Source organism: Drosophila subpulchrella, chromosome 3R (genome assembly GCF_014743375.2).
Source record: "Drosophila subpulchrella strain 33 F10 #4 breed RU33 chromosome 3R, RU_Dsub_v1.1 Primary Assembly, whole genome shotgun sequence".
Classification (NCBI taxonomy): domain Eukaryota; kingdom Metazoa; phylum Arthropoda; class Insecta; order Diptera; family Drosophilidae; genus Drosophila; species Drosophila subpulchrella.
Window position 1 is genome coordinate 15,532,367 of NC_050609.1, and position 27,679 is coordinate 15,560,045.

The following is a 27,679-nucleotide window of genomic DNA, read 5'->3' on the forward strand; positions in this document are numbered from 1 at the left end:
TATACATATTGAAAGCAATACTACACCCATCCTCTTCAGTGGTTTTTCAGAAAGCCGCCCCATTGAAGTACATCGGCAGAGTTCTCACCTGAAAAAAAACCAATTAGTTATGATCCAAACAGTATATGCATTGACTTATACTCACTGAGGTTCATATTAGACTTGAAAGCCATCTTACAAATGGGTCATGAAGTTTGGTACACTTAAAATGGTAAGAGCTACATTTCTTAGTGCTTTATTTTTTCACTCTCTCTTTTTATCTTTAATGAGCAGTGATACCACCGATAACATATTATTCTCAAATCACAAAGACACTTAATTGCAATTTCAAAAATTATTCTAATGGAAATGTGGTATATGAAAAATTTGTTTTTTTTACAATTATTTGAGCAAATCATTCTCCTGTACAGTTTTTAAAGTTTAAATCAGCGGTCGGCAGCGAGCCATTAAGCGGGCACAGGGAATAGCTCTGCTGAGCCTCTGCCGGCACTCGTACAGCGTAAAACAGCAGACGTCGAATTTACATCGATAAGATGCCCCGTGCAAGTTGCTCACACAAATGAAAGACAAAATGTCATTGTACTCCGTGCTGACATAAGAAATTTAGAGAAGAATGTTTTAATCATTCTCTAGCTCAGTTGTTTCTTGGTCATCAGGATTCTCCGCCTGCTTCTCAGCTTTCAAACGATGAATTTTGGACTTGCGGTGGGTGGACAAGGCGTTCCTGCGATTGAAGTACGTCTGGCAAACCTCGCAACTAAAGAGAAACGAAATGAGTAAGGATCCAAGCAATAAGGTATTTCACCCAAACTCACTAAAATGGTTGTTCACCCGTGTGCACCACGCTGTGGTTCTTAAGACAACCCTTTTTTTTGAAGCCCTTCTTGCAAATGTGGCACACATGCGGTTTTTGGTTAGGGTACTCCTTGTGGTTTCGCTCGTGGTTCAACCGCTTGAGGCAGTTGTCAAACCGCTGGGCACAGTACTTACACACATAGGGCAGCTCACCGCGATGCTTGATCCGCACGTGCAAATTGAGCATGTGTTGGGTTAACTCCTTGCGATCACACTCCTTGCACTGAAAGTCCTTGGTGCCCGTGTGGGTCTTAAGGTGCACCTTAAAATTTCCATTTTCAGCGAAGGTTTTGCCGCACTGATCGCAGAAAAAAAGCCTGTGCTCCAGGGCAAACGCTCTTTTGGCCGCGCTGTACTTTCTTCGCGTGGCAGCTTTCTCAGCTTCCGACTTTTTCCGTCTGCCCGATGAAGCTTTAACACTATCCTCAGCCAGGAGGAGATCCTCTAACTTATTGTTTATATGATATGGTAAGCTCTCTTTCTCAACAGTTTCCTTGCTGGACTTCTTCTCATTATATTCCTTGATAGACTTCTTCTCCAAGGAATCGTTGGTCGTTTCCTCACGTATCTTAGTTGGTTTGTTTTTTTTTCTTCTTGCTGAATATGGAAATCTTCTTCTTAATGGTTCGATTGTAGATTCTTTTGTTTTGACTTCTAGTTTTATTTCCTCCTCCAATGTAACTTCTAGATTTCTGGATTCCTCAGGCTCCTCATCTGAAAGCAGGGGCTCGTTTTTTACGTAGATAGTGTCCTCGCACCTCAGGGGATCCACGAGATCAGCAGAGGAGGCTTCCGGATAAGTTAAATCATCAATGGTCTGAACCGGAATCTTATCCACTTTCTTGCTGCGTTGTGGTGGAATCTTTACCGGTTCAATGATCTTGTAAGGCTTTCCAATAGGCACAATATTGACGGGCACAATATTGATGGGCACAATGTTAACAGGCAACATATTGATGGGCATGGGCACTGTATTAATGGGCATCGTATTGGTGGGCACTATATTAAAGGGCACCTTATTGCTGGGCGCCGTACTGATGGGCATCCTATTGGTGGGCACCATTTTGATGGGCATGGGCACCGTTTTAATGGTCAACCTATTGGTGGGCAGCCTATGGATGGTCGGCGTATTGATAGGTACAACCAATCTTGGTTTTATTTGAGTAATGTTCTTCTCATCGACAGCGTCAGTGTCCAAATCCTCAGGTTTGTCATGACTATTGAACCATGAAGTTATGGTCTTGATGCAGCGCTCCCTAAAGGCAATGGCTTCCTTTAGGTCCAGCACACAGGACAAACATATTCTTTCGGGCACTCCTGGGCTATCAGTCAACTGAAATCGAACAGGTTTTTCTTTTTATTAGAAATGTTCACCTTTTGGTGGGACAGCGTACCCTAATCCCCGTCAGCTTGTGGATATTGCACAGGATGCGGCTGTCATCCTCCTCGAAGAGTGCCTTGGAGTGCCCCGCCTCCTGGCCACAAGTGCGACACAGTGTGGTCATTCCGGTGGCCTCCTTCCTGTCTTGCCAGCCAAAGTTTATTGTTTTGTTTAAAAATACTCAGTTGGTCTTATGTTTACCACGGACATGTCGCCGAGTTTGGTGAATGGCAAAAGTATGCATACGTTTCCGTGGGAACAGGAATTGCAACACTGAGCTACTAACAAGTTGTACTTTTGGACACCGGTTGTAAATAGTCACTGCGAAAAAATATTTTATAGAAACATCAGATTATAAAGAAAGATTTATTTATAAACAAGTATTTTTCATTTTGCTACGCTTTAAGACAATCAAATTTTTTTAATTAAAAAAAACAAAAATATGCTAATACTTTTTAACATATTTCTTTGTTCTTATTATAATTTCACATTAGCTAAATCATGCGAAGATTATTGATATTACCATGCAAACGGTTTTCTAATTTTCCGACTTTTACACAAAACTAAAATAATAAACAAGGGACGTTTTAGTACAGGGATTCATATTTTCATGGTTTGAGCAGTACATGTCAACAAACATAAAAGTATTTAAAGATTTACCCATCCTCCGGGCCAGTTTGGCTTTCAACATTAAGCATTTGTGCCTGCTCCTCGACTTTATTTATATGTTGTTTGGACTTGTAGTGGGTTCTCAAACTGTTCCTCCGATTGAAGTGGGTCTGGCAGAGCTCGCAGCTGAAATGGCAAAGAATTATGATAGATACAACACTGTGCCCCTTGACCTTAACCTACTAGAATGGCTGTTCGCCGGTATGCACCACGCTGTGGTGCTTAAGGGACGTTGTGCTCTTGAAGCCCTTCTTGCAAATGGGGCACTCATGCGGTCTTTGGTTCGGGTTCTCCTTGTGCCTCCGTTCGTGGAACAAGCGCTTGAGGCAGTTATCAAACCGCTGGCCACAGTACTTGCACTCGTAGGGCAGCTCACCGCGATGCTTGATCCGCACGTGCAAGTTGAGCAGGTGCTGGGTGAACTCCCTGCGGTCGCATTCGCTGCACTGGAACTCCTTAGTGCCCTTGTGTCGCGTGAGGTGGACATTGAAGTTGCCCTTTTCGCTGAAGGTTTTGCCACACTGGTCGCAGAAGTAGAGTTTCTGATCCTTGGTCTCAGCTCTTCTCTCCGCAGCCAACTTTCTTCGCCTGTCATTCTTTTCCTCTTTGCTCCTACTGTCTTTTGGCCTTCCTCGTCTTTTTCTTATAACATGTGTCACTTCTTCTAGGACTTGATTTTCGGATTGTTCTTCAATGACTTCTACTTTTCTAGACTCCTCCTTTATAAGGTTTTTGTTTATGGATTCATCAGGATCCTCATCTAAAGGCAGGAGTTCGCACTTCACTTCGATAGGGTCCTCGCACCTCAGGGGATCCACTATATCAACAGTGAGATGAAAAATAGGCTCTTCTATTGCCATCGACGAAATCCTATCCGGTTCCTTGCTGGGTTCTGGCGGGATCTCTTCAGGCACAGGACTCTTTGGTTGCTGAAAGGTACTTTTCAGCACAACTTTCTCTCGGAGTACTTCTGAGAAAGTCCCTTCCTCCATTTGATCATCCGAATACTCTTTTGTGTCCTGATCACAGAACCAGGAGTTGTTCGTCGTGATGCAGCGCTCCCGGAAGGCAATGGCCTCGTTGAGAACCAGCAGGCAGGGCATACAGATCTTTGTGGGTACTCCGGGGTGATCCTCAAACTGCAAGGAAACAACATTTAGAATGGATTATGAATTACTAGTTGGTGGTAGGATATACCAAAACCCCAGTCAACCGGAGGATGTTGTGCAGGACTTCAGTGCCTTCCTTGTGAAAGAGTGGCCTGCCGTGCTCCATTTCGTAACCGCAAGTGCGACATATCGAGGTCATTTTGCTGGATCTCCTCTCAACTTAAATAGGCTTGCTTAATCCATTTAAAAAGTTTTGTTTGCTTTGGCAGAGAAGAACAAATAAGCCTTCTGCGTGAATGACTGGATGCCCGCGAAGCATAGTGAATGACAATTAACACTGTGCAACAAATCTAGTTATTTTTTTTCAGAGCAAATTTTTCTTCTTGTTAAAAAGTCTTTAAAATTGTCTAGTTTTGTAAAAAAATAACATTGTGGACATTTATAAACATTTATAAGTAAAAATCACGGTAGTCTTTAAAAAATAAGACTCTTAAATAATGATTATATTTCTTTCGTTCTTTTTTAATGGGTAATATTTTTAGCATTTTCAAAACAACTTTGTACAATTACGTTTTTGAATTTTCTGACCACTTTTTTGTACAGTTTTTTGTTTATTAAAAGGTTTTTATAAACCTGGCAACAAAATTTATATAATTTATTTAGTTGACACCTTGTTTTTGGATTTACTTTTTGCTTCCAACTCTTTTCTTTTGTGATTTTTTGTTTGAAAGTGGAGGTTCCGGTTTCTTTTGGTGATGAAGGAGAAGTTACATATTTCACAACTGTGGAAGAAAATAAACGATCAGAGGATAGAGTACGCAATTACATTCCCTTAGATTTTATAATAAATATACTAATTATTTCTTACGGAAAGTTACGTTCTCCGGTGTGCACCATCTCGTGCTTCGTCCTTATAGATTTGAGATCGAACCTTTTGTCACAGTAAGAGCACTTATAAGGTTTTATCCTCTTGCTTTCGTGGGTCCTCCTGAAAATAACCAATTTTAGTCAAAGTACTGAAAGGGACGATATTTACATATGTAGTTACCTTACGTGGCGAATTCGCTTGGTGGTGCTTTCGAAATGTGTGTCGCAATATTTACAGGGGTAGGGCTTTTCTCCGCGGTGCTTCACCCGGATGTGAATATTCAGGATGTACTTATTGAGCTCCTTTTGTCCGCATTCTGGACATTCAAAAGGCTTAACGCCAGTGTGTCGCAACAGGTGCATGTTGAGGTTTCCGGTGTCCTTGAATTTCTTTCCGCAGTGGTCACAAATGAAGATTTTAGTGCCTTTGTACCGCTTTCGCTTCCCTTTTACAGCATTTGGAATGGTGTTCTCTTGGTATTTGGTATTCTTGGACAAGATTATGGTACTGTCTTTAGATTTCCCTAGAGGATTTTTTTCTCTGACGCGAAGTTGGAAAGTGGACCCTGTACTCGAATCGTGATCTCCCTGAGCCTCACCTTCTTCGTCCTCCAACCGCTCTTCCTGTATCTCCCCCTCATCTTCGTCGAACTCCTTGAGCTTTTGTTTTTTGCAATCCTCAGGCTCCTCATCAGAAAGGGGCTCGTTCTTCACGTAGATAGGGTCCTCGCACCTCAGGGGATCCACAGGCTCAGCAGCGGGGCCATCTAAAGGCTTGGCTGGAATCTTAACCAGATCCTTGCTGCGTTGTGGTAGAACCGTCCCCTGCATTAGGCCCTTGTAGGGCAAAACAACAGGCACAACATTTTTGGGGTACGGTACTATTACAATCCTAGGCTTCTTTTTGATAGTTTCCTTCTCATCGGCAGTGTCTGTGCTCGAATCATCTGGTTTATCCTGATCCTCGAACCAAGAAATGTTCGTCTTGATGCAGCGTTCGCGGAAGGCGACCGCATCGTTCAAGTCCAGCAGGCAGGATAAGCAGATCTTTGTGGGCACTCCGGGGTGGTCACCGAACTGAAATCGAACAGGAGATCCTGATGTTATAAGGAATTTTCACATTTTGTGAAGATTGGAGTACCCAAATCCCGGTCAACTTGTGGATGTTGCAAAGGGCGTCGTTGCCTTCCTTGTCAAAGAGTGCCTTGGAGTGCTCCGCCTGCTGGCCACAAGTGCGACACAGCGTGGCCATTCCACTAATGTCCTTTTTGTGTTGTGAAACCAAGCTATATTGTTTTGCTTAACTAAATCCTCAGGTCCTTCTGCTTACCCCTGATGTGTCGCCGTGCTTGGCGAATGGCCAAAACATGAACACGTCTCCAGGGGAATTGTAAATTGAACACTCGAAAAAATACATATGCAATTGCTAGGAACTTTTTCTAATTTTTAAAAATTTGTTATATACATTTTAACAAAATAATTATTCACTATATGACTATGAAACATATCGGTCCAAATTAAACGTTGGCGAAAGGCAACGGCTGAGATAAAGTCAATCAGGCAGAAAATATACATCTTCGTGTGCAGATTTCCGTTTTTGGTATTCCTGTCAGTTTAAACAACTTTTCTTAAATTTACTTAAATTAGAGACATTTTTTATTCAAACAGCTCTAATTTTGCTTACAAAAATACGTTAGCCCTCGTGGTGAATGGCAGGCGATTCCGCGTTATTTACAGATTAAACACTTGTCAACAAAGTAATTGCACCTCATTAAATTAAGATTTTGTTTTGGTTTTACTATTTTCCTCTTTCCTTTGGTGCTGCTTCGATTTGCAGTGGGTCTTCAAGTTGGAGGCGCGGGTGAAGGCCACATTGCATACTTTACATCTATGTAAGAAAATAAAGGATTAGAAAATAAGACAAAACAATAGAAGAGTAATTGAAAATAATATTCTATAACTATTCTTAGCTATTTCTTACTGAAACTCTCGTTCTCCAGAGTGCACTTTCTCGTGCTTCGTCCTTTGAGACCTGATTTCGAATCGCAAGTTGCAGCTGGAGCACTTAAAAGGTTTCTGCTTCACCGCCTGTTTTATGTGAGTCCTCCTGAATAGATAGTTTGTGAAAGATATTAAGAAATCTGAGTATTCCGAGGAACACTAGGAAGTGGGTACCTTTCGTGACGAGTTCGCTTGGTACTGCTTTCGAAGTGCAATTCGCAATATTTGCAGGCGTAGGGCTTCTCTCCGCGGTGCTTCACCCGGATGTGAATGTTCAAGCTGTACTTGTTGAACTCCCTCTTTCCGCACTCTGGACATGCAAATGGCTTGATCCCCGTGTGTCGTAACACGTGTAAATTGAGATTACCCTTGTCGTTGAATTCCTTCCCGCAGTGATCACAAACATAGATTTTAGTGCTTTGGTACTTCTTTCGTTTCCTTTTCCCATCCTTCGGATGGGAGTTCTCGCCGTTTCTTGACTTTTTGGGTGAGTTTATGGAATTCCCTTTAGATATCCCTTCTTGAGGTTCTTGTCTGACGACTTCAGAAACCAGTGATTTGATAGTGGCTTCCGTATCTGAATCATCACCACTCTCGTCATGAGTATCAGAGTTCGCCTCACCATCCAGTGTCCATTCCTCATCGTCGTCAAAATCTACCAGTGCCTCCTCTTCATCTTCCTGTGTCTCCTCATCTTTCTGTTTCTCCCCCTCATCTTCCAGTATCTTCTTGTCTTCTTGACCACTATCCGTAGCATAGTGGTCCCCATTATGGTCTTCCTCCAGTTCCTCAAGTTCCGTATAATCCATCTCCTCGTGGCTTATGTCGTCCTCTTCGTCTTTAATATCCTTCTCCATCTTAGCTTCCTTGTGCCCGGATGGTAAAGGATCATAAGCATTATCCACATCCTCCTCATCCTTAGTTCTCACCGATTTCAAGTTGTTTGATAGTCGATTGTTGGTCTTAATGCAGACCTCTCTGAAGGCTATGGCACTTTTAAGGCTAAGAAGACAACAGGAACACATATTTCTAGGCAGATTCTGTTTGTCCTTTAGCTAATAAGATAGAAATACCATATTTGTATTAGAAAATTCATAAATTTGCCTTAAGTACTCACCCAAATGCCCGTCAGCAAGGCGATTTGCACAATAATTTCCTTGGACCCATTGAAAATATTAACCGCGTTTTTGGTATATATTATATCCAAACACAACCGGCATTGAGGCGACATTATAAACAATTATTTGCGCGTAAATTTGGGAATTTATTCATGTGCGCGTCCTAATTGACACTCTGTTGTTATTATTCGTATTTTAGCCATTCGCAGTGTTTGCGGTGGCTGCGTGCCTGGGTGACTGTCAACCGATGGCGGGAAAATTTAAAATCCTGTTTTTGAAATGCAAAATTAAGAGAAGTGTATACAAAATAATCAAAACACAGGGATCAGATAAATTATAAGTTTATTTGAGTGTCAGAATAACATATTCAAAATCGATAACGTAATATTATTTGTATTTATGTTTGGCTGTTGAACTTAAAATAACTCTCGTCATTGCATTAAATTAGAAACCAAATGTTTTTAAAAAGTGATTAATACGTATAAGGTATATTATGAGAAACGAAGGACAATTCCATACCAATAATGAAATGTTCATGGTACATAAAAAAAGTTAAACAAAAGAATTTAAAAATGTCAAAATGTTGTTAGTCAAATATAAGGTATACGTGTTTACATGAACTTTATAAAAGGCAATCCAGTGCCAAAACAAAAGAAAAACTTTAGCGACTATATAGATCTTCCTTATATCTTTATCTAATATATGTTCCCTGCATCAATTCATCCAAGTCGTGTTTAAGCACTAATATATTCAATTTTAAGTAAATGCTTTTTTTGTTTCAGTAAAGATTGAGTCCACGGCGATGTTTACTTCATCGGAGTCCCAGCACTGCTTTGCATCCAGGATGGCTGTTGCCCTCTTCTGGTGGTTCTGTGTTTGAATATGACTCTTTAATTTTTGCCTTTCGGCAAAGTTAATATTGCATATATTACAGCTGGATGAAACACGGAAGAAAGACAGTGATTTATATAGTTTTTACAAGTTAGATCGGCTCACTTACCAATAAGGTTTCTGTCCGGTATGCAGGAACTTGTGCTTGTTTAAGCAGGTTTTGGTATTGAATTTGCTGTTGCACTCATCGCATTTGTAGCTACGGTCCCTAATGTGTCTTATTCTGCGGTTATAAAATTGTTAATATTTAAGTTAAATGAATGGCAATGAATAAATATCAATTACCTCTCGTGTCGGTTCTTAGCCGTACTGGTAAAGAACGTATCTGGGCAGAATTTGCACTTAAAGGGCTGCTCTCCCAAGTGGCGGACTCGTTCGTGCAGTTTCTTCAGATGTTTTGAGACGAATTGCCTTTCGCAGAAAGAGCAAGCAAAATCCTTCTGGCCAGTGTGGCGCACCATATGCATCTTTAAGTTGTATGTGGTCTTAAAGGACTTTCCACACTCTGTGCAGTCCAGGGATAGAGCTTTGCAGGCCCTTCTTCTTTTGACCTTCGGAATATTTTCAACAGCCCCGTCTTCCGGTTTCAATAGAGCAGGGATTGCCTTCTTAATGGTAAGATTTGTTTTAATGTGGATAAATTCCCCTTTAGGGTCTTTTAAATCAGCTTTGCGAATAACATTTTTGCTTGCTGCCGAAGAAATCTCAACTAAAGGCTTTGTACCTTTTGCATTTGATAGTTCTTGACCATTTTTTGGAAATCCTATTGGAACAGATAGTTTTTGAGTGTCTTGATCAGCACAATTATATGGCTGCCATTTTTCATAGTCCTCAGATTCTTCATCACTTTCAAATGACTTCGTATTTTGATATTGAACTTCGGCTACACAAAAGTTAGGATCTACTGATTTGTATGGATCTGTGCTTTCTAACTTATGTAAGTTAGACCAAACATCACAGTCCTCTGACTCTTGATCACTCTCATTTGAATCATATTTGTGGAGATGGTCAAAATCTGGAGATTCTGGTTTTTCCAAACTATATAGTTTCCAATCTATGAGGTCGTTTATACTTTGAATGTCATAGGATTGCTCTGATTCTGTAAGGACACACGAGGAATCCCCTTCTGACTCCGAACTTGACATTTGAGATTCCAGATCTTGAGCACTGTCGACCTCCCTTCTGAGGTTCAGTATATTGTGGTTCCGTTGAATGCGTTGCCTCAAATCAGTGAATATACTTAATTCATTCAGGCAAGATGGGCAAATGTGACGGGGCAGGTGCTCTTCCTCTTGTAACTGTGAATGGGTACGAAAATAAGATAACGGGGAATGTAGTATAGCCATCAACTTACCCATAATCCGGTGAGATCTTTAATCTTGGCGAGGATGCCGCGGTTGAATATGATCGTGGGTTTCAGTTGGAAGAAAAACAAGGCACACAGACGACATTGAACAGCCATTTCTACGATAGTAAAGAGATCTTCAATTAAAGTTTTTACAAATTAGTCGGGGATACCTATTCCCCAATCGTATTTCCACGCTTTTAATGTTTTTGACTTTTTTCCGCCAGCGAAATCAAAATTGCAGGATGCTAAGAATCGAGCAGAAACATCTTAAACTGATTTTTGTACACTATATTTCCGGGAATTACAATAAGATCGCTTGTCAAGCCGCCGAATTTTTTTGTTTTGGTAACTCTGGCGTTGCCAGATCATCTTCAAAAAAATAACTGTTTTTTCTTCAATGAAACCAGGGCTTCGATACTAGTTTATTTTACTAATAAAAACTGGTTGATTATGGGATCCGTTTTATTTATTGTACATTATTTTCCCCAAGCCAGTGTCGTAATTAGTTAAAAAATGTCTAGATTTATTAAGAAATCATAATCCGTAAGTAAAATTATTTTTATAACAAATTGTAACTCTCGCTCGAATTGGAAATGGTGCTCGATACGAAGGAATAATTACAGCCCTCGCATTTGTAAATGTTTGGCGCCAATTGCATTTAGTTTTAAGTGTACAGCTCCTCCTCCATGATGGTTTCATCATAGTCAAAATCCTCGAAAGGATGCTCGTCAACAAGTTCTTCATGGTTCTCGTACTGATCTTCGACGATATCCTCCAGAAGTACGTCGATTTCGGCCTGACTATCCTCCATTTCCACCTGACCCTCTTCCATATATCCAGGCATCTCCTCGGGGTCTCCGTCTGAGTGGAACTCATCCCTGGGACCTTCTACCAGCATGTTCTCCCGCTTGCGATGGTACTTGGTCGAATAGTGTCGCTGCAGGAACGAGTTCTCTTTGAACTCCTTGTTGCAGGTGACGCAGCTGCAAAACCATACCATATACAAATGTCTATTATGGATAAATCTTAAAGTAATCTTACAAGTAAACATCCGGCTGGTCGCTTTTGTGGCCCTCCTCATGCTTGACCCGACCTTTGTCGCTGTTAAAACGTTTACCGCAGATCTTGCAGGCATGGACCAGCTGGTCTGCGTGAACTTGCCTGTGGAAGGGTAAACATTTAGATGGGTCTAGTTACTCCTGGTGACCTAACCACTTACCGCTCATGCCGACAGCGGGTGGGACTGTTGGCGAATCCCATGCCGCAGAACTTGCAGACGTAGGGTTTCTCGCCCTTGTGATGAACTCGAATGTGCAGCCGGAGCAGTGGCATGGTGTAAAACTTGCGACCGCAGTCGTCGCACGAAAACTTCTCCGCGAAGTGCCGCAGCTTGTGGTCCTTCATGTTGCTGTGATCGTTGAACGACCAGCCGCACTGGTCGCACACATAGCGCTTGATCGAACGATCGACCTTGGGCTTTGGTCGCCGCTTTCTGACCCTGCGACCTGGGTCCCGCTTTGGAGGCGGTGGACTGTCGTGTTTCTTAATCTCCGACACCCGGAGACGTTTGACCATGACACGTGGAGATTGACTGTTGGGCAACTTATGTTCCTCTTGCCTTATTCTCTTGGCCGGTGGCGACTTAATAACTGGTTTCACGTCCACCAAGGACTCTTTATCTTCATCCAGGAACTCCTTATCGTCGTCCGCGTCGCTTGTATACTCCTGAACTTCCCGTTTGAACAGTGGATCGCCATTAACCCGCTGTTCCTCCACGTTTCCCTTTGGAACTCTTGAGAAGACAGATGAGGAGGGGGAGGAGTTGGTGGTGCTCCCCTGGTGGAGCACCTCGTGCGTCTTCAGGCATCGCTGCCGGAAGGCGATGGCCTGGCTGAGGTCCAGCAGACAGCAGGAGCAGATATGCTGGGGCAGCAGCTTCTCGAGAACAATCTGCAAAAATGCCGAGATGGTGAATAATAATTCGAGACTCCAAGGCGAAGCGACGCCACCTCCAATCCCGTGATTTGCTCGATGGCCGTTCGAATGCGGTGGTTGCGCTTCTCGAAAATGTTCTTTGGATGTGGCGTGAAGATTCGCTCGCCGCAGATGCGGCACTCAGTGGCCATGGTAGCAGAAATATGTTATATTTATAAGTTTTTGTTAAAAAAAAAATGCGCCGGTGAAGTGTACAGTGTGACTGTGGAAAAGTCGATCAATTATGGCGGCCCGCTCTTGGAAAAATACTATTTATACCAAAGAATGCCAGGTGGGTAACTACGCTAAGCAGGGACACAAACCTGTTTTAGTGAGACCATTGCCATCTACTTGTTCTTGTTTAATTGCCATTCACTTGCTAACGCATTATATTTAATTTTTGAAAATTTGAATTTTGTTTAATTTATTTTGAATCTCTTTTTGCCGTTTCTATTAACAGTACAAGCTGTGGTTAACTTTGCCAACATAGACAATTTATTTAGTTATCCAAAAGTATTTGCTTATGTACAGTTGGTGGGAATTTACTCTTTAAACATTGTGACAAAAGTTATCAAATAAAATTTTCTAGTATGTAAGTACTTACTAGTAAATAAGCCAGTTCTGCAGAAAGAAATGAAGGGACCACATATATTATCTGCATTGCCCCTTGTGCACAATGTACGGTTAGTACCTAGAAAGTCTGTCTTAACGTGTAATTGTCAAATGATTTTTTTTAAATAATCAACACGAAATGCCCTAGAGCAGTGACTCCAAAACGGGAGCGGCCACAAAGCGCCAACTCTCCCGCCATCGCAGTTCCTGAAACTCCTGAAGACTGCGCTGGAAACCGGCCCTCGTCTCCAGGATACTCGGATTCTTTGGAAAATGCTCGAACCAGATCCTCAGCTGCTCGGCCAACTGAATATGGTCGCTAAACACAAAGCCATTCTCGCCGTGCTTCACCAACTCGTTCAGACTGCAAAAGAAGATTGGAGTTTGAAGTTATCTTTGGAGGTAAATGTCGCATTTTAAGGTATTATAGAGACCACCCACCACTTGAAATCGTAGGCACAGACTGGCAGGCCGCTGCCAAACATATCGACCACCTTCATGGGCAGGTCCAACCCACTGGTGCTCCAGTGCAGGCACACTCCCAGATCGGCGCTGGCCAGCACAGTGGGATAGTCCTCGATCTCCAGCCAAGGCGTGATCACCGACACCTTTTGCCACTCCAGTTGCTCGATCTCTGCCACATAGTGCTCCTTTTGCGGTCCCTTTCCCGTGATAATGCACAGCAGCGAGGGATACACCAAAGGCTCCGCCAGCGCCGTCTCCTCGTAGGCCTGCAAGGCCTTGAGGAGTATCCCAAAGTCCTCATCCGGCGTCCAACTGGTGCTCGAAACGAGAACAGCCTGTCGCTGGGGCCTGTATTGCACACCGCCGTTGGCCAGCTTCTGGGTGAGAGCGGTGGCCTCCAGCACATCGGACTGGTCGGTGTCCTTGGCCTGGAACTGGGGATAATCCCTGGATAGCTTCAAGAACAGCTCGTGTTTTTGCGGCAGGTCGATGGGATGGAACTGCGAGGGCGCGCGGTCATAAAGAACTTTCACGGGGCTGAAACAAGGGGTGAACGATTATCTTACATCTTAATTCAATTAAACCAAGGCTTACCCTATTCCCCAGTTCTGCTGCAGATCCTCCTGCATGGCCCGCGTCACACAGAAGTGCGTGTGTGCCTTGGAGCCAAAGTATCGCTCCAGTCGCCTCACCAGTCGGATGAGCGGACTCTGCTCCCCCTTGGACATGCCCAAGGCCAGCACAGTGTAGGTATAATTGTGCCAATCGATGGCCAGTTTGGTCCTGGTGACGGCACAATACAGGTAGCAAACAATCAACGTGGGTATTCCCGGGGGATTCTGGACGAGCAGAAAACTGGGTCGCCCGATGGAGATGAGGGCCATCAGGAGGCTTAGCGTCTGCCAGAAGGCCTTGAAGAGCAGTCGCAGCTTGGGCGTTAGGTTCGTCACCGGAACGGCGGTTAGCTCGTGGATCCGGCAGCAGGGATGTTGGGTAAGTGCCTCCAGCGGCCTCGTCTCCAGGTAGCCAATCACGTCCACGTGGTAGTTCTCCTCCAAGAGGCTCTGGGCATGGTACTGCATCCGCGGACTGCGTCCAATGTCGCCCAGCACGATGACGCAGGCATTGCGCTTCTTGGGCGGCGCTTCCGTCATCGCTGGGCAGGAAAAATACGTGGTTTATCTTCGATCTACGGCAATTGCGCGTTTTGTTGGTGGTTCGGTTGAATCCTCCAAAGGAACGGTGGCTTCAGCTGGATAGCTGGAAAATACCATGGATCTGGAAAAACATCAGAATATTAGGGGGATTCCTCAGTTAAGTTTTAATGTTTTAGCTTGATAAATTTAAAAAATGTTAGTGCTCAAAATGTTTATCTACAATGTATTATTTCCCTATTTCATATTATCATATTTTTTACATTGCGCTTTTCCCAAAAACCATGTTAATATAAAAAATTTAACATTTTGAATATCAGAAAAATGTTGAAATAATACCCTTAACATTAGGACATGCCAACCTGTTTCATTTTGTCCATATAGCAATACTGGTTGGAGTCCGTGCTAAATTGGAGAGTGATGCCATATAGGCTAAGATTTAATATGCCAAAATAAATTGAATTATATTTTCTAATCCATTGGCTTTTAGACCATTTGTTTTATAATTTATATTACTTATATTACAAAACAAACCTTAAATATAAATGAACAATGGATTGGTATGACCTTGCCTGCACCCATCAAATATACCGCCAAAATACCTAATTCAGCCAAATCCACCCGCAACCAAACTGGCCACACCATCTCCAACTGAATTTTCAAATGGAGTTCGCTACGTCATTCCCGCGGAAAATTCGGATTCGCTCGGACGTGACGTCGCGGCTCGTGAGTGCGGCGCTTTTCTAACGGGACATCAAGCTCTGTGTTTATCTGCGCGTGTGCGTCAGTGTGTGTGTGCCTGCCCACAAAGCTGTGCTACAATATTCGCATTAACTAATGCCAACAAAATAGAGAAAATATCTATTTAAATACCAAGTGGTGAGGAAAAACAAACGACTAAAAACCAAAAGTCTGACCATTATCAAAGGGTTTATTACCAAAGACATCGAGATACAAATACAATTTCGCCGGTGAGTAAAATCTGTAAAAGCACTCCAACTGCCGTTATTTTACGCATTTTCGCCGGCAAAACAAGCCGGTTTTCCACCCTCCAGTTGGCGCCTGTCTGGTTTTCAGTGTGTGGGTGGCTTTTCCATCGTGTAAGTGTTTGTGTGGGGTTATTTCGAGCCATCGAATTTCGATGAAGTGGAAATGCAAATTTTCGTATACCGCACACACTACAATTTCCGCACCTCAGCCGGTTTTGTTTTCCATTTATGCACTTTTATGCGCGTAGTATTTTCTCTAGTGCTATCATGAAATTTGTCACACGACTGTCTGGGATTATAACTGATTGCACAGATGCGGCCAAAATATTAAAAACAAATATCTTGTAATTTAATTAATAATAATTTTAGTTTAAAATAATTTTGTACATTTTTTTTTCGATAAAATAGTCAAGATTTCAGTATATCCTTAAGATCATGCAACTTATTTTAAATATGGATGCAAATTTTGTTTTATTTAATTTTTTTCATCAGCAGTTAAACTAAAATCCACTACAATATCCATTCTAACAGCTACTTATTTACTTAAGAATATTTTCGTTCGTATTTTTTTAAATTTGGCTTACATCTTAAACATTTTTTTAATTTCTAAGAATTTCTTTATTTAAGAAAAATAAGTTTTTAAGAATAGATTATTTTTCTAAATTATAAACATAAATATGTATACGTTTATAGGATTGATTGAATTGATTTTTTTTTTTCAAACTAAAATCCGTTTTGTAGACCGACAGCCGAGATTCTAAAAATGATTTATTTTCCTAGAATATGATTTTTTGGATACTCTACATGACAAATTTTATTATTTTGACCCCCGCTGTGCGAGTGTGTGTGCTACACCTAGTTTATCCCATTAGGCCCGTCTGCAATTTCTGATCCAGACGCGATACGCTCCGCGCAGCGTCCTTTTGCTTCCTGCGTCCTGCGTCCTTCGCAAAAGGCAAATAGCCAACTGCCACCCCCAAAAGTGGGTGGTGAACGGGGGGTGGTTGCACCGCTGCCTGGGTGGTTGGGTGGTTTTCGCTGGGTGGGTAAATGGGTGGTCTTCTTCGGTGGGTCTGCTGTTGCTTTTGCTATTGCTGTTGCCGAGTTTCCAACTCCCATCTCATGGGGTTGGCCCGCAAGTTTCCACTCTTGATTTTTGATTTCTGTGCGGCTTTTTATTGCGCTGCAGAAGTTTTTGCGCTGCCGTCGCCCTTTTGCGCTCTTTTCCATTCTCTTTCCTTATGGCAGCATTTGGCATAGAAATCTTATCCTCGGTCTAGACACGAAATCAAAAACGACATTTTTCATATATTGGTTCATGCGGCGACTTATTACAAACATTAATTTGATGATTTTTATGATAATACACATAACAATTCATGAAATTCCAGCAATATCTGTTATATAACCAGAAATAAATATTATAACATATCACTTAGGGCATTTGACAATGTTTTTTAACACCTTGAAATTACATTTAAATAATTTCCTTTACATTTGTAGGTATACATTTATCATACATTATTTTATTTTAAAATTTTTTTTACTTGCATCTCTGTATTTTATTCTATTAAATATTCTTTTTCAAATATTTATCAAGATGTCTTTCATTCCAAAAGGTAAATAAATAACAAAATGAAATTGCTTCTGTTCAGAGTCTTCTTTGGCATTAGGAATAAAATCAAATTTTTCTTTATACGTCCTGGCATTTATAAATTATAATTTCATATTCGTTGCCATATTAATACAATATTCTCGTATAAACTTGCCTCGCGTTTTCTTTTTATGCATGTTTGCTGTCTGCGACATTTTCCCCTTTGCTTTAGCCGGAATAACATTAATTTCATGTTGAATTTATGTCACCGAAATTTGTTTCGCCAAAAAAGAAGTAAAGAATCTAAAAACGTATCTGGAAAATTGTTCTTTTGCAGCTACACCGGCAGACATATCAAAGAAGGGATTATTTTGGACTGAAAAATTCACTTTAAGGGCGCTCAAGAGCAAAAACCCGTGACAGGTAAGCTTTTGCAGCCGGTGCGTGTGTGCATTTTGGGTGGATTGAGGGGGTTTCAGGGGACTGAGGTGGGTGGTGTGGTTTTATGGATGGCTAGGTGAGTCGGGGAACCGAGGCAGTCAACCTGAATAGTCGATTATCGCTGCATCTAATTTGTATGCCAAAGTCGTCGGGCTGTTATGGCCCGCATGCAGACCGCTCCAAAGGCAGGCGCGAGCTATTTGAATAATTCGCATCATGGACTCTCGGATGCCTGGGATATATAGTCTCCAAATGGGGCAGAGATATTCCAAGGGAGGTATGCCAAGTGGGGGGAAAGTCGGGAAAGTCAGGGAATCTGAAGAGACGGCGCCAGATGCATGTATGCAGGCAGGCAGGCAGCTGCATGAGCTTGTAAAATGCCAGTACATAATGCCAAATATCCTAAACAAACTTCCGCTTCGCAGACGAGACATGGCTATAATTAAAAGCGGTGCGAGCGAGAGGCCACCAGATGCCCTCGGGCAGTGGGAAAGAGGCGGCGAATATCGGGGCAAGTGCTACGCATCCAGGCCCCTTTTTCTATTTTCGATGGTTCCTCACTCGTCTGATTTACAACCCAGCACTGAGACACACCATAATGCTAAATAAGGAAACCAGAGACTTAGATTGATAGATATACCTACCTTAAGAAATACACCACGTCAGTATTTCAATAATTATCGAAAAGGTATCAAATTCCAAAAAGGGTCTGAAAAGGGTAAACCTTGAAATCTATTTTTACTTTTAACTTACAATAGATCATTTCGTAAGATAGCAATCTGCTTTTCTTAAGCAATTACTACTTTTTCGATTAACAAAAATGTTAAGCAAACAAAATTATTATAATGATATAGAAGGGGCAATATAGATAATATTGCTAAACTCGTATATATAAGTTTCAAAATATATATATATTTTAAACTGAAAAAAAAAGGTTTTTAAAACGTATATTTAGAGAATAGAACCTTTAAACTCTGTTAAAATCCAAAAAATCTGTTACATTTTGCAAGATGTATTTATTATTTAAGACCTGCAGCTGATTTTTCTCAGTGCAACGCCAGATCTCTTGCAGGGCAGCGATCAACATCAAGTGCCTTTGACATTTTCCGAAAAACAATCGACAAATGTTCGCTCGAGGCAAACAGGGAAAATAGCTGCGGAAGTGCTTGGTGCCCTCTCGTAATCTCTTTTTCTCTAATTCTCGCGCAGCACTTCAATTTGTGAAGTGCTTTCTCCATGACAGTTGTTGCTGGAGGAGAAGGAGGGGTGTTGGCTGTAGGGGAGTACCAGGGTAATTGAGTTCACTCGCCACACGTGACAAACATGTGGAACAACTTGAAGTTAGATATGTGGACTTCGGGCTATCAAAGGGCAAATTACGCGGACCAATTCAGGTAGCAGAAGACAAAGAGAAAGATGAAAGATAGCTAGAACACTCTCTTCGGGTCAATGACTAGTTTAATTCTCTGTCTTAAGCAATTCTTCTACTGAAGAAAAAGGCAAATTTAGAGTTATTCTCTGTCTTTAGCAATTCTTCTACTGAAGAAAATGGCAAATTTAGAGTGATTCTCTGTCTTTAGCAATTCTTCTTTACGAGATAATAGCACATTAGTATTTAAGTGCCAGAACGGAATTACAGTTAAACGTTTTGCAAGATCATATTATTCTATTTAGTTTTATGAACATACCTAAATCCCAAGATATATAAGATAGAAAAATGTTTATAAATAACCCATTATGCCCCCATCTTGAAAATATATTTCAATGTCCAGACACTTATCTTAAAAGAACATCTCAGTAGGGAACTGCTATCTGAAAGATTCAATTTCCGACTGGTCCTTTGCAAGGTGCTTGAAATTCCGTTAAAATGCCGGAGATGCAAGTTGCCAGCGGGTCACTTGTGTGGACGCTTTTATCCCCGCACATGAACTGACTGACTGAATGAGTGACTGACTGACTGGCAGCTTGAATGACTGACTGACTGACCGAATAAATGACTGACTGACTGACGGGCATGCAACAATTGCGGCAACAACAAATATCTCGACGGAGAAAGGAGGGAGAAGGGGAGGTGATCAACTTTTTCCTCACCAGGCTCTCTGCCTTCCAAATTTATGCAGTCCAAGTCCACCTTTTAAGTGGGGGAGGTCACGGGATGAGATGGAATCCGATGGGTTGGAGGAAATGTGTACCGGGTGATTGCCCTGGGCAGCGACAACTGCAAAGTGTTATTAAGTTGAGTTGTTCTTCTTGTTGTTGCGCTGCCATTACGGTGGCTCTTTTGTTGTAACTCTCTTTTGTAACCACAGTGAAATGTCTGGAAGTTGAACTATTTTCGGGAAAGAAATGTATATTACTATTTTGGATCTAAGACCTTTAAGTAAAAAAATTGTGTACAATGGTGACATTTCTTGAGATAGACATCGGATTATATGTAAAATAATTGTTTTTTAATACGATTTCCAGTGATATTTGAAGGGTTAAATAGATAGGATTGGTTAATTAATATTAACCTTAATCCGATTATTGTACTGTTCAAATGTATTAGTAGGTCCCACCTCTCGTTAAAAGCTATGTATAGAATTTTATGGTAATTTATGGTCTATTTATTTATAAATTTTAATAAAAAAAAGTATCCCAAAACCCGATTAAATATACTTATATAGGAGAAATCAAATCCTATAATAGAGGCAATCCATCTATATATCTATCTATGATAATTTGGATAATTAATATATTAAATGTATTTAATTAAAATGAATATGACATGAACACTTAAAGATTTCTGTCAGTACACAAAAATGATTTATGTTTTTGGAAGCTTCTAATTCAGAAAGCCAAAAAGTCCGGCGAAATGAAGAACTTGTAATCAACCGGTGAAAACTTTACGTTGGTGGAGTTTGACTGTATATTTGTGTTGTCACTGCTCTTTCCCATTGTTGGCACTTGCTTTTGCCTTTGCTTGTTGCCTTTGGGCCATATTTTGCACCTTTTACGTTTATTGTGACATTATGCTTTGAATAATGGACGACACAGAAACAACAGCGACAGGGCAAACACTTTTTAGAAGTCGAAATCGGATGGTTGGAGGGGAAGATGGACTGTGTTGGGTGAGTGCCTGCCACTTTGCTTGTGTATTTTGCATCCTTTTTACATTATGTTTTGATTAAAAACTGAGCCACAGCTTCACCGCAGCAGCTGGAAGCATAAAAAAACCAAAAAAAAAAAAATTGGTAAATAAAAAAACTACTGAATACACCGAGAGAGAAAAATCACGAGAAGTGCAAACAAAAGGCCCGAGAGCAAGGCAAAGGCAAACAAAACATAACAAAGTGCGGTGTGTACAAAGTCCGGTCAAGGAAAGGGGGCGTGGCAGTCGGTGGGCGGTGGGCGGGTAAATAGCCGCCACTGCGGCGGTCACTTTCAGGACATCGGAGCGAAAAAAAAACATAAAAAATGCTGCGGCCAAGTGAAAAATGCTGATTAAAATGACCAAGACCAAGAACCAGCTTGTGGTTCTCGGAAATTTATTAAAAAGGAAATCCATAGCAAAAGATGACATAAAACATGAAAAACATCATAATCTACCATTTCACTTTAAATATCCAACATAGCTGCTGTGCAAATAACTCAAATGTAATTTACAAATATCTCGATTACAGCTTCAGTGGCTCTTTTGTGTGAATTCAATTAAAATGTTTTGAGGGTAAATGAATGTAGAATTGAGTGAAAAAGATATGACCAGTAACTCAGTTTCGAGTGGATAGCTTTATATATATAGATAGATTTTTGTAAAACTTACTAAAATTAAAATAGTTATTAAAGTTACTTATTTTCTTTCCACTTTAGTTACTTTAATGTTCCTTGTTATATGTTCTTTTTGTAGCGGTTAAACACCAAATAATCATGCCCTCGGGCAATTTGTTGAAGCATGTTTGTTTTTAATGTCGACCGTGTTGAATCGAGTTTTAATGAGACTTTCATGTTGACCATGTTAAACATAATTTCTTTTGTTGGCCACAAAATTTTCATTTTTCACTTGATGCTTTGGAAACCAATTAAAAATATCCCTCGAAAAAAAGCGAAGGGAACACCATGTTACATGTGCCAGGACACGGGACTCGGGATATGCATAGGATACACAGGATACAGGACACGCTTCCCTCGGCTGAGCCGGTGGCTTGTCACACCTCCCAAAAAACCGAAAAAAAGGGAAAATGAGGGAAAAAAACAAAACACAAACTGGCAAAAGAGCAGCGAAACCCGACTCCTCTGCAGTTGGTGAACTCCGTTGCCACAGAGTGAGTGAGTCATTATGGTGGCAACAGGGGGTTTCTGTGGCTAGGATTTGGATGGGGGCACCCAAGAGGGGAGGGCGAAGGGGGAGGGGCAAAGGGTTTGACGTTGGCGCCTGTCAGCTTGTTGCAAATGAGGTTGGCCCATCTTCCCAGAAGGATGTGTTAGTGCGTGTGTTTTCGGGGCAGCTGCATTGTCGGGCAATTAAGCGCTGTCCCTGCCGCAAACTAAGCTGGCGGCACTGGAAAAAAAAATACCCGATTAGGAATCGAAATGCACTTCAAGTATTTCGGGTTTTGTGAGAAGTTCAAATCGCCCATCCTTACCATAAAACACTACATTTCCTAAGGGTAATATTATTGTGTTATTTAGAAAGAACCTTAACTTTGATTATTATCCAAAAATGTATCTCGATTTTTTAAAGATAATTCTTTTTTTTTTATTAATTTATTATTTATTTGTTATTATTTTTATTACAAAATAAACCAAAAAAAACTATGACATTTTACAAATGTAAAGTCAAATTCTGACTCCAAAGATCATGAATATCAGTAAAATATCTAAACGAAATTAACATAAAATGCCAAACAAACAAATTTCAAAACCGTTTATAGGGACCATTTATTTCTCACATAAAAAGTGTTTAAATTCGGTTTTTTTGCTTAAGTGGAAATTAATTTCAATGAGTTATAAGCCCATTATAGATTTTTCAAATATTTGTTTATGTTATATATGCTAGTGTTGTATTTTCCACTTGTGCAAAATACGAAAAAAAGATTTTGCTGCGCAAAATCAACTTCATTAGATCAACTTGTTTAAATTAACAAAATGAATGGGCAAATATTTTTCATTTCATCAGTGGGGGTGGACAGGTGCCAAGACTGTTATGGGTCTATTTCATTCCCCCAGCCTCTTTTTCACGTTTCCATCTTCAATTTGGCTTCATTGTCGTTGTTTCTCGTGGCTTGTAATCAAACAAATGACTGCGCCCAGGTGTTGCCACAGGCGGTGCCACACCCACCCAATAACCACCCACCCACGCAGGGGCCACACCTCCCCATTCCCCCCTTTAAAAAGTCAACCTTCTTCCTTTCAATTTGGAGGTAAAAAGTCCACCTTCCTCCCAACAATTTGGAGGTATCCCCAGTGCCCTTAAAGCTTCTTTCATTGCCTGTCAGTCTTTTGGGCTTTTGGCTTCATTTCGCTCTTAACGTGCGTTCGCCTTCATTATTGGCTTTTGGCAGGCTCTTCTTCTCGGTTGCCCCTCGTAAACCCCCATATGTCCCTCCATCTTCCAAGTTTCCCAGTCGTCTCCCTCTTTACTTATAATGATGCGCAATTTGTCGTTAATTTTTTGGGCATTTTGTTTTATGTTATATTTATGCTTCTCATCGTTTTGCAGCTGAGTCTTGTCTCTATCACTTCCTGGTTTTTGGCTTCTACAGAGAGAAAAATATAGAAAGGAAATAATATTTATACAATGAGTGCCAATTTCAGATGTGACTACAACCGTATTTTGGGATAATATCTTATAGATAATACCCAATTTAATTTATTACTGTGTATATACCCATTCCACTTCCGATTCGTCTCTGTTTTCTCTGCTTTGACTTTGGGGAATTTTTGTTTTATGTGTTTGGGTCGTGCAAAACTTTCTTCGTCGTCATCATCATTTCATTAATGGCATTTTTAGTTGTTACTCTCCATTTCCTATTCCCCATTCATGTTGTTCTTGCTGCCATTGTTGATCTATGTCCTTTTTGGGGGCTATTAAAAACTGATTATGTGCTCCAATGGGATTGCGACTGCAAAGATAGCAAATAGCGGAAGCTCTAACATTTTCCATTAGATTTTCCACAGCATTCTCAACCGGTTTCCGCCCATTGTGTTCATTAAGTTAAGCGCTCGTTGAAACTAAATGGCGCTTAAAGGATTCGGAAAACGGGGGAAAAGAAGGAAAATCACTAGGGAGGGAGATGGAAAAGGGGGGCACATTACCAGCCACGTGGCAAACCCTTTTACGACTTCATTTTCATTAGCGGAGACCGTGCAAAGTGCAAAATCCAGGCAAAAATCGTACTGCACCCAGTATCCCAATCCCCCCTCTTTTGGGGTGGCCGAAACTACTGCCGAACCCAAAAATAAAGCAGCCCAGAACAGACCTAACCAAACCGAACCGGAATGAGAACCAGAACCAGAACCAGAACCGCCAACCAAAACAAATGCCCCGCGGCATTGTGGCAACTGTGCATCTGTTCATCTGCTCGTCTGCTCATCCACCGCTGCAACTTCTGCCGCCGGAAGTGCTGCACTTCATCAATGGGGGAAAACGGGTGGATTTTTGGGGGCAACTACCTAAAGAGATAAGCAAAAGGGCCTGGGAAACGAGCACATAATCAGGCGATCTCTATACATTTTTGTTCAACCGTTATCAGGTGTCTTTGTAACATGAATCACTTATAAAATATTATAAACCTCAGTAATAATAATGATTAAAATTTTTATTTCAATAAAACCTCTTTACATATACCTATAGAAAAGTAGAAATACCAATTACTTAAGATGAAACGTTCTAATGCATATGTAAACTGTTTTATGTCAACATTTACTTACATTACAATTTGAATGATAAATACTCAGATTATTTTACTTATAATGTAATTGTTTTATTACCAAAAAGTATAATTTTGTTTTCAAAGTAACTTAAAGTACTTACATTTTATTGAATATTAAATTCCAGTACCTATAATTAGGAAGAATGTTGTGTTTTAAATTACAGCATTTTCATATAATTTATTTACGAGACCACTTAAACACCAGAATTAATTGTGTGATCCATAGTATTTAAACTATTCATTGCCCATTAGTGATATTAATATTTAATATTAAACAGCCCGAAGGCTATTCAATTTAATATGCCACTAAAAGGCGCTAAAGAGCTAAAATTTAATAAAGATTAAATACGCTTAAAATGCTTCCAGTTGCCCGAAAACATCCCGAAGCATATAAAACAGCTGCAATTCCTAGAAATACATTCCACTTGCAGCAATAATTTCTGCTGCTGATACTTATTGTTATGATTGCAGAAAGAGCTGCAAAATGGAGCTCCGAACGGCAAAGGAGCGGGGGATATGGCGTTCAACTAGCTTTTATCCAGGAGTTGGCTCATTTCACTCAACGCACCATACAGCAACGGGCATTGGCCCAAACGGCACTCCGCCAGCATTCCACACACTCCACTCCACACTCTCTAGTGGCCAAATCCAATTGCCATGCAAATGTGCAACAATTGACAACAGAAACAGGCGCCAGACGAGTTGCGATCTTATAGATACAGGAGCGGATGGGTGGCGGATGAGAAGTGGGGGACGAATGACGCACATGGACATGGACAGACAATTAAGTGTCAAGTTTTCCACGAACATTATAATGGTGGAGGAGCACCATGGGCGGGGGAAAAGGGGAGCAACTAGTGACGACGAGTGTTTTATGCTGTTTTACATTTGTCTCGCTATGGAGCGGATACGAAGCACGCTAAAGGGTCCCACACAGACAGAAAAATTCACATCTGCAATCTAATAAAAAAATATTTTGGATATTAAAAAATATATATCTATAAAATGTTTAGTAGTAAATTCGTATGCCACCTCTAGGTTCTCAATCAATTTTCTTATTTTAATTCTTAAAAATATTAATCATATTAAAAAGTAAATAACTCTAATATAGCATCAGTAAGAAAGATTATACCTTACTTCATAGAAAATTTTAATATTTTAAACATATTATGTTTGGACCAGAACTAAAAGAGTTTTAGCAATATTTCTTCAGACGAGGGGCACGACTAAAAACCACTCTGGATACCTTAGTAAATCTAATTTAATTTATACATTTTTGTTTAAAATATATATCTATAAAATGTTTAGTAGTAAGTTCGTATGCCACCTCTAGGTTCTCAATCAATTTTCTAATTGTAATTCTTAAAAATATTAATCATATTAAAAAGTAAATAGCTTTAATATAGCATCGTAAGAAAAATTATACCTTACTTCATAGAAAATTGTAATATTTTAAACATATTAGGCTTGGACTAGAACTAAAAGAGTTTTAGCAATATTTCTTCAGACGAGGGGCACTACTAAAAACCACTCTGGATACCTTAGTAAATCTAATTTAATTTTATAAATTTTTGTTCAGTGCAGTTGAATGCCATTGCTGTGACATTTGTCAACTGTATGGCGACGGGAACAAAAAAATCTGAGATTCAGGGGTTAGGGTTTGGGGGAGGGAGTCGCAGACAACGGGGCGTATGTGTAACTTCCGGATTTTCTTGTTGTTATTGTGCTTTTCCTTGCTTTTTTTCCTGTTATTTGGGATGCTGCCCGGGCAAAGTGTATTATGCTAGTGTGTAGTGTGTGCAGTAGGAATATTTCATTTGCCTAGCTCCCCCGAAACTCCCCCACTTCCCCATTTTGGAGTCCTCTCGAAAGCGAACCAGGCAGGCAAACAATTGCCTAACAAAAGCGGCTTACATGCAACACTTGAGGCTCGCACAATTCTGGCTGTTGCTTTCTGGTTTCAGCTTTTGCTAGTTGCTTTTTGCCATTTGATGCTGCCACTGCTGTTGCTGTGGTTGCTGCTGCCAACTAGAGTCTGACTGCAGTTAAATTACAATTGTTCGCTTTGTTGCACATTTGTTTTTTCTAACGATTTTTGCGCAATTTGCATTCTACTTGGGGGTTTTCTATTCGCCCAACTCTGTTCTCTATAGAGAGGGTGTTAGAAAGTTTATTTGGCGGGTCAAGAACTGTTTAAATGCGATTGATAAAACATTTTTTTAATATTATACTAATGTGTGTCTATTTAGTTGGTTATTAATCAATGTGTTTTTTCTTTTTTCTAGGTAATAAACATTTAACCAAATGGATTCGCTAGCTCATTTTTTATAACAAGCCGTGAGTTGCTAATTAATAATTAAATAATTATAAAGGATATTTTATTTTTTGTATGGGTGGCTTATACACAAATACTGCTACTTCAATTATAAAAAGAGAAAGTATTCTATTGTTAAATAAATTATGAAATAGTAGCCCTTTTAATAAAGGCTTTTATAATCACTTTTTATAACAACAAGAATTCATATAATTTTTTAATATTACTATTTTTTCAAAACAAGATTAAAACTTTTTAAAATGTAAACTAAATAAATTTGATAAAACAATTGAATAAACCTATAGAAATCCTTAGTAAGGCTAGAACAATAAATAATAAGAAAGGATTAACCCTTTATAGGCTCGTGGGTCTAACCCAGTCCCAAAGAGAGTATCTCCCATTCGAACCCCTTTCTTTTTTTGGATTCAATGGGGAACCGTTCCTAACTGTGTGTTCCCTTTTCATACCTTCCATATAAGTAATATGTAATTGTGTTTGGTTTGCTCGAAGGGAGATGCACACATTCAGTGGTGAAAAAAGAGAGAGAGAGACGGGGTTACCGGGGGAGAAAGAGATGGGGGATTGTGGGGCTCTGCCGGCTTTGTCACAATGTTTTTTCCGCTTTTCCCCGCTGCCGTTTTGCATTGTTTTCCATCTGGTGGTGTGTGCGACAGTGTTTAAATGGTATAAAATGCTAATCGCATTTGCCCCACACGGCGTTGATTTATGCCAGTGTGTGTGTGTGTATCTGTGTGCGAAAGGATTTCTGCCTGCCATGTGTATAGGTGAAAAGGATTAAACGGAATTTGGCTGCCAAGGCTTAAAATTTCATGTTAATTGTAACCGAATTCAAAATTAATTAATTAGTCATAAATCAGGTGTGTGTGCGCCAAAAAAAAAATTGTAATCCAAAGGAGCGAGAAAAACCAACGCACACATTTCACTGCAAATGCAGAATACAACCTACAAACAAACAAACCTCATTT

The 27,679-nt window shown here is 40.5% G+C and overlaps 8 protein-coding genes across 13 annotated transcripts in view; 1 reads left to right on the forward strand and 7 right to left on the reverse strand.

The window, feature by feature from the left end:
• Positions 1-219: 219 nt before the first annotated feature.
• On the reverse strand, positions 220-2,482 carry LOC119556472 (transcription factor Ouib-like). Its single transcript, XM_037868726.1, has 3 exons — positions 2,250-2,482; positions 816-2,188; positions 220-757 (listed from the first exon to the last, which is right to left on the reverse strand). The coding sequence occupies exons 1-3, from the start codon at positions 2,358-2,360 to the stop codon at positions 619-621; spliced, it is 1,623 nt and encodes a 540-aa protein (XP_037724654.1). The 5' UTR covers positions 2,361-2,482; the 3' UTR covers positions 220-618.
• On the reverse strand, positions 2,417-4,421 carry LOC119556489 (transcription factor Ouib-like). Its single transcript, XM_037868751.1, has 4 exons — positions 4,103-4,421; positions 3,089-4,044; positions 2,897-3,031; positions 2,417-2,557 (listed from the first exon to the last, which is right to left on the reverse strand). Exons 1-4 carry the CDS (start codon positions 4,211-4,213, stop codon positions 2,518-2,520), a joined length of 1,242 nt encoding a protein of 413 aa, XP_037724679.1. The 5' UTR covers positions 4,214-4,421; the 3' UTR covers positions 2,417-2,517.
• A 114-nt stretch (positions 4,422-4,535) lies between these two features.
• On the reverse strand, positions 4,536-6,231 carry LOC119556482 (zinc finger protein 271-like). The gene is made up of 5 exons (XM_037868738.1): positions 6,212-6,231; positions 6,023-6,145; positions 5,063-5,958; positions 4,883-5,002; positions 4,536-4,796 (listed from the first exon to the last, which is right to left on the reverse strand). Exons 2-5 carry the CDS (start codon positions 6,131-6,133, stop codon positions 4,670-4,672), a joined length of 1,254 nt encoding a protein of 417 aa, XP_037724666.1. The 5' UTR covers positions 6,134-6,145; positions 6,212-6,231; the 3' UTR covers positions 4,536-4,669.
• Positions 6,232-6,496: 265 nt separating this feature from the next.
• LOC119555315 (transcription factor Ouib-like) lies at positions 6,497-8,182 on the reverse strand. The gene is made up of 4 exons (XM_037866643.1): positions 8,000-8,182; positions 7,057-7,937; positions 6,863-6,988; positions 6,497-6,769 (listed from the first exon to the last, which is right to left on the reverse strand). The coding sequence occupies exons 1-4, from the start codon at positions 8,111-8,113 to the stop codon at positions 6,658-6,660; spliced, it is 1,233 nt and encodes a 410-aa protein (XP_037722571.1). The 5' UTR covers positions 8,114-8,182; the 3' UTR covers positions 6,497-6,657.
• Positions 8,183-8,504: 322 nt separating this feature from the next.
• On the reverse strand, positions 8,505-10,588 carry LOC119556664 (zinc finger protein 184). Of its 2 annotated transcripts, XM_037869028.1 has the most exons (5): positions 10,545-10,565; positions 10,246-10,355; positions 9,177-10,189; positions 9,001-9,114; positions 8,505-8,934 (listed from the first exon to the last, which is right to left on the reverse strand). In XM_037869028.1, the coding sequence occupies exons 2-5, from the start codon at positions 10,351-10,353 to the stop codon at positions 8,757-8,759; spliced, it is 1,413 nt and encodes a 470-aa protein (XP_037724956.1). In that variant the 5' UTR covers positions 10,354-10,355; positions 10,545-10,565; the 3' UTR covers positions 8,505-8,756. The 2 variants fall into 2 exon arrangements, with proteins under 2 accessions (XP_037724956.1, XP_037724946.1); XM_037869018.1 differs by having other exon boundaries at positions 8,506-8,934; positions 10,246-10,588.
• A 153-nt stretch (positions 10,589-10,741) lies between these two features.
• Positions 10,742-12,441, reverse strand: LOC119552243 (transcription factor Ouib). The gene is made up of 4 exons (XM_037862065.1): positions 12,249-12,441; positions 11,459-12,189; positions 11,281-11,400; positions 10,742-11,222 (listed from the first exon to the last, which is right to left on the reverse strand). The coding sequence occupies exons 1-4, from the start codon at positions 12,363-12,365 to the stop codon at positions 10,904-10,906; spliced, it is 1,287 nt and encodes a 428-aa protein (XP_037717993.1). The 5' UTR covers positions 12,366-12,441; the 3' UTR covers positions 10,742-10,903.
• A 391-nt stretch (positions 12,442-12,832) lies between these two features.
• Positions 12,833-14,545, reverse strand: LOC119563281 (chitobiosyldiphosphodolichol beta-mannosyltransferase). Its single transcript, XM_037876604.1, has 3 exons — positions 13,885-14,545; positions 13,267-13,827; positions 12,833-13,189 (listed from the first exon to the last, which is right to left on the reverse strand). Exons 1-3 carry the CDS (start codon positions 14,442-14,444, stop codon positions 12,970-12,972), a joined length of 1,341 nt encoding a protein of 446 aa, XP_037732532.1. The 5' UTR covers positions 14,445-14,545; the 3' UTR covers positions 12,833-12,969.
• A 594-nt stretch (positions 14,546-15,139) lies between these two features.
• Positions 15,140-27,679, forward strand: part of LOC119553866 (protein tincar) — a 67,647-nt gene continuing 55,107 nt past the window's right edge. For 3 of the 5 annotated variants that reach the window (XM_037864522.1, XM_037864547.1, XM_037864556.1), the window contains exons 1-2: positions 15,140-15,415; positions 17,365-17,450. The gene's annotated coding sequence lies outside the window, so the exon portion shown is untranslated. Of the gene's footprint in view, positions 15,416-17,364; positions 17,451-26,664; positions 26,717-27,679 lie in introns of all 5 variants that reach the window. The other 2 variants (XM_037864531.1, XM_037864539.1) reach the window with 2 other exon arrangements.

Excerpts from the sequence above, each read along its gene's own strand:
- LOC119556489 (XM_037868751.1), bottom strand. The coding sequence starts at position 4,213 with ATGACCTCGATATGTCGCACTTGCGGTTACGAAATGGAGCACGGCAGG. Across the intron at positions 4,045-4,102 it reads TCCGGTTGACTGGGGTTTTG|TTTGAGGATCACCCCGGAGT; the intron begins GTATATCCTACC and ends GTTTCCTTGCAG. Across the intron at positions 2,558-2,896 it reads CAAACTGGCCCGGAGGATGG|TGACTATTTACAACCGGTGT; the intron begins GTAAATCTTTAA and ends ATTTTTTCGCAG.
- LOC119556664 (XM_037869028.1), bottom strand. The coding sequence starts at position 10,353 with ATGGCTGTTCAATGTCGTCTGTGTGCCTTGTTTTTCTTCCAACTGAAA. Across the intron at positions 10,190-10,245 it reads AAGATCTCACCGGATTATGG|TTACAAGAGGAAGAGCACCT; the intron begins GTAAGTTGATGG and ends ACCCATTCACAG. Across the intron at positions 9,115-9,176 it reads GCTAAGAACCGACACGAGAG|AATAAGACACATTAGGGACC; the intron begins GTAATTGATATT and ends TTATAACCGCAG.
- LOC119556472 (XM_037868726.1), bottom strand. The coding sequence starts at position 2,360 with ATGACCACACTGTGTCGCACTTGTGGCCAGGAGGCGGGGCACTCCAAG. Across the intron at positions 2,189-2,249 it reads ACAAGCTGACGGGGATTAGG|TTGACTGATAGCCCAGGAGT; the intron begins GTACGCTGTCCC and ends GTTCGATTTCAG. Across the intron at positions 758-815 it reads ACGGGTGAACAACCATTTTA|TTGCGAGGTTTGCCAGACGT; the intron begins GTGAGTTTGGGT and ends GTTTCTCTTTAG.
- LOC119563281 (XM_037876604.1), bottom strand. The coding sequence starts at position 14,444 with ATGACGGAAGCGCCGCCCAAGAAGCGCAATGCCTGCGTCATCGTGCTG. Across the intron at positions 13,828-13,884 it reads CAGCAGAACTGGGGAATAGG|CCCCGTGAAAGTTCTTTATG; the intron begins GTAAGCCTTGGT and ends CCCTTGTTTCAG. Across the intron at positions 13,190-13,266 it reads TGTGCCTACGATTTCAAGTG|TCTGAACGAGTTGGTGAAGC; the intron begins GTGGGTGGTCTC and ends CTTCTTTTGCAG.
- LOC119556482 (XM_037868738.1), bottom strand. The coding sequence starts at position 6,133 with ATGGCCACGCTGTGTCGCACTTGTGGCCAGCAGGCGGAGCACTCCAAG. Across the intron at positions 5,959-6,022 it reads ACAAGTTGACCGGGATTTGG|TTCGGTGACCACCCCGGAGT; the intron begins GTACTCCAATCT and ends GTTCGATTTCAG. Across the intron at positions 4,797-4,882 it reads ACCGGAGAACGTAACTTTCC|TTGTGAAATATGTAACTTCT; the intron begins GTAAGAAATAAT and ends TTTCTTCCACAG.
- LOC119552243 (XM_037862065.1), bottom strand. The coding sequence starts at position 12,365 with ATGGCCACTGAGTGCCGCATCTGCGGCGAGCGAATCTTCACGCCACAT. Across the intron at positions 12,190-12,248 it reads AGCAAATCACGGGATTGGAG|ATTGTTCTCGAGAAGCTGCT; the intron begins GTGGCGTCGCTT and ends GCATTTTTGCAG. Across the intron at positions 11,223-11,280 it reads GACCAGCCGGATGTTTACTT|CTGCGTCACCTGCAACAAGG; the intron begins GTAAGATTACTT and ends ATGGTTTTGCAG.
- LOC119555315 (XM_037866643.1), bottom strand. The coding sequence starts at position 8,113 with ATGTCGCCTCAATGCCGGTTGTGTTTGGATATAATATATACCAAAAAC. Across the intron at positions 6,989-7,056 it reads AAGCGAACTCGTCACGAAAG|GAGGACTCACATAAAACAGG; the intron begins GTACCCACTTCC and ends CTATCTATTCAG. Across the intron at positions 6,770-6,862 it reads TCTGGAGAACGAGAGTTTCA|ATGTAAAGTATGCAATGTGG; the intron begins GTAAGAAATAGC and ends TTTCTTACATAG.